This window comes from Corythoichthys intestinalis, chromosome 2 (genome assembly GCF_030265065.1).
Source record: "Corythoichthys intestinalis isolate RoL2023-P3 chromosome 2, ASM3026506v1, whole genome shotgun sequence".
Taxonomy (NCBI): Eukaryota; Metazoa; Chordata; class Actinopteri; order Syngnathiformes; family Syngnathidae; genus Corythoichthys; species Corythoichthys intestinalis.
Window position 1 is genome coordinate 19643146 of NC_080396.1, and position 10968 is coordinate 19654113.

The window sequence follows — 10968 nt, forward strand, 5'->3', positions numbered from 1 at the left end:
AAAAGCCGGACCGGATTTAAAAAAAAAAACTGGATCGGAAGTCTGGATCGGAATTTTTCCGTGTCGGCCGATCCGATACCGATCCGCATTTTTTTGCCCGTACCGGCGTCCGATCCGATCCAAATATCGGATCGGGACATCTCTAGTCTCCAGGGTAAAACTAAAATAGTTCGGGGGCTTTAATCCACCATGAAACTGCAATGGCAGCATATAAATATATTGTTCTATCAAACACAAGTTCTTTTGGCTTAAAATACAGCAGTTTATTTTTAAAGAGGGGTGCAAGAGCAGAAACTGCTTCTTCAGCCTTGTCTGAGTTTTCCGCCATATATATATTTTTTTGTAATAATAAAATGGAGAGCAACGTGCCAAATGGGCTTCTCTTGACCTAACATATTTAAACAACAAAAGGCACAAAACATAACTTACCAAATCCATTAGTCTTCCACGAACTCTGGAAGTTATGGGACTAGAGCATTCTTCAACATTTTTTTTTTTGAGTCGCAACTGAGTATAAGTATAGCCAAACTCATAGTTCAGAGAAGATGGTGCAGTATTTAACTGGAATAACAACAAAGTTTTTTCTTCAGAAAAGTCGTCGGCGTACTGAACATGCAAGAAAAGAGTCCGACTTTCTTCGCCTGAAGCGCACCCGACTCGGTCTGGAAGACTTTGAGTCCCTGAAGGTGATTGGCCGTGGAGCATTCGGAGAGGTAAAACAACAAATTCACGAGTAATAAGTTACAGAATTAACTTTAGAACTACTCCCTATTGTCTATTTGCAAGCGATGTTTCATTCTGTACTCTTGCAGGTGCGTCTCGTGCAGAAGAAAGACACCGGCCACGTCTATGCCATGAAGATCCTTCGCAAAGCTGACATGCTGGAGAAAGAACAGGTGAGGTCAAAGACCGCAAGTGAGGCAGTGCTGCTCGTAAGTTGATGTTATTTTAATATTCAGTTTGATTGTGCAAGGTGGGTCACATACGTGCTGAGCGGGACATCCTGGTGGAGGCGGACAGTCTGTGGGTGGTCAAGATGTTCTACAGCTTCCAAGATAAGATGAACCTCTACCTCATCATGGAGTTCTTACCTGGAGGTATAAGGGTTGCTGTTAATGATACGGAACCAACGATGGATGTGAATAAAAATTAAGTAATTTGTGGTATTTGCTGTTACGTTTGTAGGAGACATGATGACTCTCCTGATGAAGAAGGACACTCTGACAGAAGAGGCCACTCAGTTTTACATTGCAGAGACAGTACTGGCCATCGACTCCATCCATCAGTTGGGGTTCATCCATAGAGACATCAAGCCAGACAACCTCCTGCTAGACTCTAAGGTGAATTATGTTATGTTTTTGTCTGTGTAATTTGCCAGTTAAAACACAGAAGCTCAGTATAAATTTTTGCCTCATACTGCAGTGTTCAAAGGTGAATAATTTCAAATACATCGCATGAAGTCAACAAGGCTGTGCGATACTTTCTTTGACCAGTTTTCATTCTGCCATACTGTCAAAAATATCAGTCAACGCTAACATGAAGAAATGAAAATGTCGTAAACTAACAAAGGTTCTGTTGACTTTTCAGGGTCACGTTAAGCTGTCGGACTTTGGACTGTGCACAGGACTGAAGAGAGCACATCGTACTGATTTCTACAAGAATTTGAACCATAGCCTGCCCAGTGACCTCAGTAAGCAAAGTCAGGCAACCTCTTCCCTTACATTTTATATTTTTAAATCTATGTTTAATATACACATTAAATGTGTAACTTGTGTGTGGGGGGGCAGGAGTAGAAATTCAATCAGGTTTCAATTATGTTTTAAGTAGGAGAAAAAGTAATGTCACATCCTCCAAAATTAGAACAATGAGGACATTATATTCAGGACAGTCTAAAAAAATGATTGAAAAAATATATGTATTTTCTGTACAATTTCCACTCAGGGTTTGAACGGTAGTCTATGAAATGTTTATGTACATGTTATCCTTTTTAAAAGCAAAACAAAACTGACATTGTCATGGTTTCGCCTACTGAATGGCAGGCTCTATACACTAGACAGGAGGCAGATGAAAACTAAATACTGTATTTTTTGGCAGATAAGTGCATTTAAAATCCTGCAAATGCACACCTTGAAATCAGGTGCACTTATGTATGAGAATAAGCTCCATTGGTGGTGCGTTTTATAATCTGGTGTGCCTTATAGTCTGAAATATATGGTATTTTTTATTTACAAAAATGTTAAAAACAGAAATACTAAAGTATAAAGAAATCTAAATACAAAGTAGTACGACGACAATTTCAAATTAACCACACCGCTTGCTCACAAATGTCTCATGATCCCAGAGATATAGGGACACGCAAAGAGCACGCATGTCCTCTATCGGCTAACTTGGAACAGAGTGTTGTTTTCGTCAACAAGAACGATAACAGAAATATTTGGTCGATGAACAATTTTTTCATGACGATGATGAGCTAAAAACGTGGCTTTGGACGCTAGAACATATCGAGACAAATGCCAGTTTTCGTCTGATGGCAACGAGACAAAAATGCAACATACATGCATCCCTGGACTATACCTACCAGATTTCATTCTGATTCATCCACGAATAATTGAGGAGTAGCAATTTTAATTAGTGTCCTCACCAAGATGAAGAACAACAACAAAGCAATAGAGACGTCGACCTCTGGGGCGGTCTAAAAATACACTGGATAAACTTACTAGACGGGAGAATATGACTGAGCATAGAAAAATTCAGGAACGACCAGAGACCATGGCGAGAACAATAACCTGACAAGGATAGAAAGAAAACATTGCATATATACAGAAAAAGTGCTGGACAATGAGCAACACCTGGGCAAGACATAAGAGGCTGAGGGAAGTTAACTGGTAGAAACGAGAAACGGGGGGGGGGGAAACCGACAAGGAGCATCAAACAAAACCACGGAACCTAACATAGATTGTCCCTTCACAGCTTTCCAGAACATGAACTCCAAGAGAAAAGCAGAAACCTGGAAGAGGAACAGGAGACAGTTGGTAAGAACAAGGAACTCAACAACTTCCTGTACACAAATTTAATGTAAATTTCTCAAAATAGCTGCAGTTCTATCTCGAGTGCCTGCTTACTGTTCATCTTAAAGGAGACAAATTGTAGAATATGCTTTTTGTCAAACAACCACAAATACGGCAGTCCTCTGGTTTCCATAAATATTTGTCCTTTGAGTCCTCTGAATCTTTTCTTCCAGGCTTTCTCCACCGTGGGAACACCAGATTACATTGCTCCTGAGGTTTTTATGCAAAATGGATACAACAAACTCTGCGACTGGTGGAGTCTTGGCGTCATCATGTATGAGATGCTAATAGGTGAGAATCGCCACAATGTTTAGGACCAGAAAAAGTATCAGCATCGGTAGCAATGTGTCCACGTGCGCAATCGCGCACTGCTAGCACATACTCGGTGCACAAGAAAATCTATACAGTGCACAAAAGAAAATTCAACAGAGCCGTACTGTAGCACCACTAGGACTTCTGTTAGCGCCGCACTCCTATTGGTGCGTTCCATACACTCCCAATAGTGGGTTACTACACCATGTTTGTATATAACTGGGAGGTGCATAACCTGGGTGGGTGCAGAGAAGAAAATGCATAAAGAATGAAAAGTTGCTAATCTTGGCAAGCGCTACAGTATTAATACAGTATAAATACCTAAGTATTTAGTCAACCACCAATTGTGCAAGTTCTCCTACTTGAAAAGATTAGAGAGGCCTGTAATTGTCAACATGGGTAAACCTCAACCATGAGAGACAGAATGTGAAAAAAAAAAATCACATTGTTTGATTTTTAAAGAATTTATTTCCAAATTAGAGTGGAAAATAAGTATTTGGTCACTTACAAACATGCAAGATTTCTGGCTGTCAAAGAAGTCTAACTTCTTCTAACGAGGCTCCAATCGTTACCTGGATTAATGGCACCTGTTTTAACTCATTATCGGTATAAGACACCTGTCCACAAATTCAGTCAGTCACACTCCAAACTCCATTATGGCCGAGACCAAAGAGCTGTTGAAGGACACCAGAGACAAAATTGTAGACCTGCACCAGGCTGGGAAGACTGAGTCTGCAATAGGTAAAACGCTTGGTGTAAAGAAATCAACTGTGGGAGCAATTATTAGAAAATGGAAGACATACAAGACCACTGATAATCTCCCTCGATCTGGGGCTCCATGCAAGATCTCACCCCGTGGCGTCAAAATGATAAGAACGGTGAGCAAAAATCCCAGAACCACACGGGGGGACCGAGTGAATGAGTTGATGAAGTTCATCTCAATACTTTGTTATGTACACTTTGTTGGCAATAACGGAGGCCAGACGTTTTCTGTAACTCTTTACAAGCTTTTCACACACTGTTGCTGTTATTTTGGCCCATTCCTCCATGCAGACCTCCTCTAGAGCAGTGATGTTTTGGGGCTGTCGTTGGGCAACACGGACTTTCAACTCCCTCCTCACCCCGTGGCATCAAAATGATAACAAGAACGGTGAGCAAAAATCCCAGAACCACACGGGGGGACCTAGTGAATGACCTACAGAGAGCTGGGACCACAGTAACAAAAAGGCTACTCTCAGTAACACAATGCGCCACCAGGGACTCAAATCCTGCACTGCCAGACGTGTCCCCCTGCTGGAGCCAGTACACGTCCAGGCCCGTCTGCGGTTAGCTAGAGAGTATTTGGATGATCCAGAAGAGGACTGGGAGAATGTGTTACGGTCAGATGAAACCAAAATAGAACTTTTTGGTAGAAACGCAGGTTCTCGTGTTTGGAGGAGAAAGAATACCGAATTGCATCCGAAGAACACCATACCCTCTGTGAAGCATGGGGGTGGAAACATCATTCTTTGGGGCTGTTTTTCTGCAAAGGCAAACGACCGATCTGTGTAAAGGAAAGAATGAATGGGGCCATGTATCTAGAGATTTTGAGTGAAAATCTCCTTCCATCAGCGAGGGCATTGAAGATGAGACGTGGCTGGGTCTTTCAGCATGACAATGATCCCAAACACACAGCCAAGGCAACAAAGGAGTGGCTTCGTAAGAAGCATTTCAAGGTCCTGGAGTGGCCTAGCTATTCTCCAGATCTCAACCCCATAGAAAATCAGTGGAGGAAGTTGAAAGTCAGTGTTGCCCAACAACATATTTATATATATAATTTTTCAATCTAAAAACAACTAGGGCCGGATAGCCGGCAAGACGTGCTGAGGCAATAGTGACATGGGAATTCAACCTAAATAAGTTGCGATTGTATGTCGGAAAAAAAAAAAAAGTCAAAAAATGCAAAATTTGCTTTCTTTGAGTGAAATTAAGATGTTTCTGTATGCTTTCCTCAAGTATCATATATACGTGACATATTACCAACAATATTGCGCAGTGGCGCAGTTGGTATCTAGAGTTGTCCTTGGACCGAAGGGTCAGTGGTTCGTTTCCCGGCTACGACTGCCCACTGTCGAAGTGCCCTTGGGCAAGGCACTGAACCCTGATTTGCCTCCAATGGGTTGACAGCGCCTTGCATGGCAGCAGCCCCATCGGTGTGTGAATGTGTGCATGAATGGGTAAATGTGTGCTAATGTAAAGCGCTTTGGGCATGGTAACCATGCAGATAAATGATGAAAGGGCTGTCTGAATATGTGCAAATAAAATACTTGGTGAAACTGAGTGAGATTTTTTTTTTTAACCTGTCCTCTATAGCTGCTTAAACACAGAGAGTAGGAATCTTGGGTGTCTTATTGTGTGAACAGTTTTTTAACCTGTCCTCTATAGCTGCTTAAACACAGAGAGTAGGAATCTTGGGTGTCTTATTGTCTGAACAATTTAATATGTGTAATATGAGTTTTATATACTCCCATTTAGAGCTGGGAATCTTTGGGCACCAATGATTCGATTACGATTCAGAGGTTCCGATTCGATTATAAAACGATTATTGATGCACCCCCCTCTTTTTTTTTTTTTTTTTTTTTTTTTTTTTTTTTTTTTTAATGTTTTGTACATTAGTTCCAAAATTGTTCAAAAATCCTCTCAGGCTAAACCAAACTACTATTTCAGTATCAAGTTAACATATAACAGTAAACAAATATACAAAAATAACAGGAAATAAAAAACTCCAGTCCCCATTCTGTGATCAGCAGCTTTAAACTACAATTAATTTAATGTTGTGAATCAACTGTTACAGTTGTTAAAATTGCTCCCGCTATTCCACAATTTCCCTTCTGTCTACTTTTGTCAAAGTTTTAAAACTTTCATCATTTAAAGATAGATTCAAGACAAGATTCCCCGATTTAGGAGTATTTTAGATAAAAAGTTAATTAGGTTCGCTACAACTGAGCCTTCAAGAGAGGTCTACTGCTTTAAGATGGCGGCTGTTTACTTACGCCGGAAAGTCTGTCATTTCGCATCTCTGTTCAATAATACATGTTCTAACACCTACGTCGTCTGTCATTTTGCATCTAGTTCTACATTTATATGATATCTACTGTAGCCGTATGTTTGTAGCAACTAGCAACTGGGTGTTGTTTGTAGCGGCTGTCAGCCGCAGTCAGGTATGATTGTTTTTTTTATCTAGCGGCATGAGTTGAACAAGATATTTACTCTCGGTCCGTTCCTCATTGCGTCCCAAAGACCGCACTGACTGTGTTTTACTTCCGCTTTACGTGGTATAATTCAATAATCGGAATTTGGATATCTGTGAATCGTTCTCGAATCTTCCACGGCCGAATCGCGAATAATCTAAGAATCGGAAATTTTGCACACCTCTACTCCCATTGTGGTTGTTCATTATGTTTTATTTATTAACTCACCCATGCCACAACTGGACCTTACCCAAGCCAAAGCAGGACTCTTCCTATGGTTAAAGCAGGACTCTCACATATAACAATGCACATCTTATGAACTACGTTTTTGTCTTTTTCATTTTAAGTAGGCCAAATCAATTATATTAAAAGTAAACTGATGAAAATTGCTGCTGTAAATTCATTATTTTAATACGCCATGAAACTTTCTATGATTCAAGGTTTTGAACAGGCATGATACTGGTGTGTGGCCACAGCGTACACATCTGATGTTGCTCACAGTGGTGCTCAGGGAGCTTTTGTGTCTGATCAGACACATGAAAAATTAGAAGGCACATTAGCTGGTAGTCATGTAAACACTCTATGATTTCTTCAGGTTATCCGCCTTTCTGCTCTGAGACACCTCAGGAGACGTACAGGAAAGTGATGAACTGGCGAGAGACGCTCACCTTTCCTCCAGAAGTGCCTATTTCTGAAAAGGCCAAAGATCTCATCCTCAGGTACTGTGAATAATTAGAGGGGACAGACCATACACTGAATGAGTGATGCTAATGTAGACGTTTGTCTTTGTAGGTTCTGCTGTGAAGAGGAGCACAGAACCGGTGCTGCTGGTGTGGAGGAGATCAAGTCCAATCCTTTCTTTGAAGGGGTGGACTACGACCATATCAGGTAACCTTTTTATATATTATGAGTAGCTGTTTGCAGCAAATGAAGATGTTTCAGTGAAGTTAAGGAGTTAATTGACATAAACTTAGGTTTTTATTCTCATATTAGCATTTGTGTGGCTAAAATATGCAATATATTAAAATCTTAATGTCGAAACAATGTGATCGATGCAAACTGCATGAGTGAGTTGAGCTTAGAATGTGGTGGGAATGTGGCCCACCACACCTCCTTTTATGGCTAACACACCCAGCGTTTAAACCACATGCTTGGAGGAAAAGCCACCATGCACGCAGGAACTAAAATGCAAGCATGCTTTGGTCTTCTTGTAAGAGTCCTACTTGTGTAGTAGGTTGTTTACTGTACATAAAGAGTAGTTGCACAGAGTATGACTTGGACTTGCTACCAAATGAATGAACATGACAAACCGCATGGATCTGTAGGGAAAGGCCCGCCGCCATCCCCATCGAGATCAAAAGCATCGACGACACCTCAAACTTTGATGACTTCCCGGATTCCGATATCCTCACACCAACAGGTAGGACTACCATTCTTTTACTGAGTAATTTGACTTATGAGCTTGGTGACAAAACATAATTAATGTTTTATCGAGTTATTTGTAGGCCAGAGTTTCTCAGCATGGTACGCAGGCACCAAAGATTAAATGAAATTTGAAATGTTGACAGGGTCATTTTTTTAAAGCGGAAATGTGAACTAAGGTTGGCCAACCATGTTTTTGAATAATATCAATGGCTAAACAAGTATAAGCATATTTTCTTTTCTTTTTTTTTAACGCAACCCTTCCAGATTTTTTGTTTAACCCAAAGCAACGCCCTTGACAACGAAAATGCTTTTCTTCGGCAATCTTCGGAAATTACGTCACACCAGGAAGTGCGAGGGAAGTCCGCCATAGAACAGTATTGTTTGTTGCATTGCTTCTCGGTAAGATGCCACGGCGGTGTGTGGCGATGTTTTGTTCTCACTCAAACGAAAAGTTGTATGAGTGGCCAAAGGATAGCAGGGCACGTAAATGGACGTCTTTCGTTCGCACGAAGCGAATGAATTTCACGCCATCATCGAGTAGTGTTCTCTGCTGCAAACACTTCGAAGATGCCTGCTTCCTTAACCGGTCTGCTTATGATCAAGGATTTGCCAAAAAGTAAGTGTGATTTTTGGATAGATGACTGATGACTTTGTCAAAGCAGAGCTGCCAACTGTTGTGGAATGAACAGTATAAGCTAGCGACGTTAGCCGAAAGTTAACTCGTGGCAATCCCCGATCATTGTTGTTGTCGCGTTCGCTAGGTTAAGCGTGTTTAAATTGTGCGTCATCTACGATCTTGTCCGAAAGGGTTAATCCACTGTCAATCGGGAAAGGGGTGTGGATGTGCATATAAGCGGGTCGGCGTCCCGGTAATTCACGGTCACGTTGCAGTAAGAGACACACACCGCCGGTGAGTTTGTGCACATGTATTTGTATTATGTATTTCCACCTTCATGCTTCAAGCATTGCATTGCATTTGTACGGTTCGGCGTTTCTTTCACGGTGATCGCTTGATAGCCTTCTAGTTTGTGTTTTACGTACAAGAGCCGCTGACAGGTGACAACAACAAGCGTATTGGTTTTAATGTCTGGCAGCGAATCAGCGAGCACGCAGGTCACGCAGTGAATCATGGGAAATGTAGTCTCGGGACAACACTGAAGTGGTGCTTTGTAATCTGTTCGCTTGTGTGAAAAAACATTTCCTCATGCCATTAGACGCCACTTCCTGCCGAGAGCCCCGAGCTGTGTTCTTACTGTTAGCTCCATGTGTTACTAAAGAAACAAAGTTGACAGCACGTCGTGTGTTCACTACATTTGTAAACAAAAAGCTCATAACAAGACACTATGCACGATCCGTTTAAGAGACGCTGGAGTAGTAGGAGGCGAGGAGGAGATCAGCGAGAAGCAAAATGTTGCGGTCGAATGTGGCGGCAGTCCGCTATTATTGTTTTCTTATTGTTGCCACAATAAAGTGGAGAAAGCCATCAACGACTCATCTCCTTCTTTCCCCCCAACGTTTTTATATTATTATTTTATATGCACGAGAGCTGCCGGATCTGCCAAAATGAACATGAAGTCTGATTATTATTGTTTTTTTAACAATGTCATCAGATAGACAAAAACATAACATTATGTGCAAATGCCTGCATCTTCAAATCATGAAAATAATAACAGCCTATGTTTTACCAATCTTGTAATCTCGATGGGTCTTGTATCCATTCCATGTCAGTTAGTCTAGGCACATTGTTTGCATCCTGATTAGCGTCTGGCTAATACATGTTAGGTCCAACATAAAATTCCAACCTCCTCGTCTTCCTCCAACTCTTCCAAAACTTGGATCTCCTCCCTTGCGCTCGATCTATCGCTTATATCGCTGTTTGAATTATTGTTTGAAGGGCTTTGTATGGCGGCCGTATGTATGGAGCTGCCATCGCTGTTCCCAGTCTGACGTATCACTTCCGGGTTTGTCCCCTTTCAGGCTCGAACTTCGGAAACGCGATTATTTTGTCAAATATACAACATGCAAATTATTTTTTCATGCTTTATTTGTTGGACAATGTTTAATTACTTTAATTGTGACCCTATTTGGCATGTTATGAAATTACTTCACATTTCTGCTTTAAAGGGAACCACGGATAGAAAGACTTGTAGTTCTTAAAAGACAAAACGTTAGTATGAGTTAAAATAATTTGATATTAAAACCCCTCTTGATGTTTTCGTTGTTATACAATTTGTAAAATTAGTTTAACTAGTAGGTCGCCATTGTTGTTTACATCACTGGCCTCCCAGAATGTAACTAGTGACATAAGCATGTCATCTGTTCAGCCCTTCAATTTGAACCCGAGAGGCACATTAATGAGAAGGACAGCACTGTCGATATTTCACAAAACGAGCAGCAAAAGCAAAATGAACAGGAAAGACTGGGTGAGACGAGACAAGAGTAGGACAAAACCGGTGTTCTGCCAAAATGTGCTACACTGGGGAAACGTTCTTACAAGAGGCGAATTTGACACCCAAAGTACTACCATGCGCTTTCAGCTTGTTTTGTCTAGATGCATACAGGCAGAACATACTAAAGATACCTTTAAAAAAATACTTAAACGTAGTAATATCAAATACGGGTGGTTTAAAGACGCTACGTGACTAATTGTGGTCAACAGATCAACAATCTGGTTTTAAGCTACCACAAGAAAACAATGCTTAAAAGTATGACAGGGAAAGTATTTTGTGGCAATGAAAAGGTAAAAAAGGACTCAATGAAAACACAAATATTAAGAACTCACCGCTTTTAACCGATGTGCGTATGTGTTGGATGTCTCGCCGCGTAAAAAACCAAGGCAAGCAACGAAGGGATCGAGAATACAAACTGTCAAATGGCAGCAAGTCAATATCTCGGCAACCTGCCAAGGATCGGTTTAAAGACCTAGCTGATAA

General features: G+C 41.0%; 1 protein-coding gene across 4 annotated transcripts in view; it reads left to right on the forward strand.

Moving 5' to 3' along the window:
• Positions 1–10968, forward strand: part of stk38a (serine/threonine kinase 38a) — a 29717-nt gene that overhangs the window by 13076 nt on the left and 5673 nt on the right. For 3 of the 4 annotated variants that reach the window (XM_057825217.1, XM_057825236.1, XM_057825226.1), the window contains exons 4-13: positions 591–713; positions 813–896; positions 974–1097; positions 1186–1340; positions 1588–1699; positions 2971–3032; positions 3242–3359; positions 7206–7329; positions 7403–7498; positions 7936–8030. In XM_057825217.1, the coding sequence (XP_057681200.1) occupies positions 591–713; positions 813–896; positions 974–1097; positions 1186–1340; positions 1588–1699; positions 2971–3032; positions 3242–3359; positions 7206–7329; positions 7403–7498; positions 7936–8030 (1093 nt within the window). The remainder of the gene's footprint in view (positions 1–590; positions 714–812; positions 897–973; positions 1098–1185; positions 1341–1587; positions 1700–2970; positions 3033–3241; positions 3360–7205; positions 7330–7402; positions 7499–7935; positions 8031–10968) is intronic. The other variant, XM_057825243.1, reaches the window with a different exon arrangement.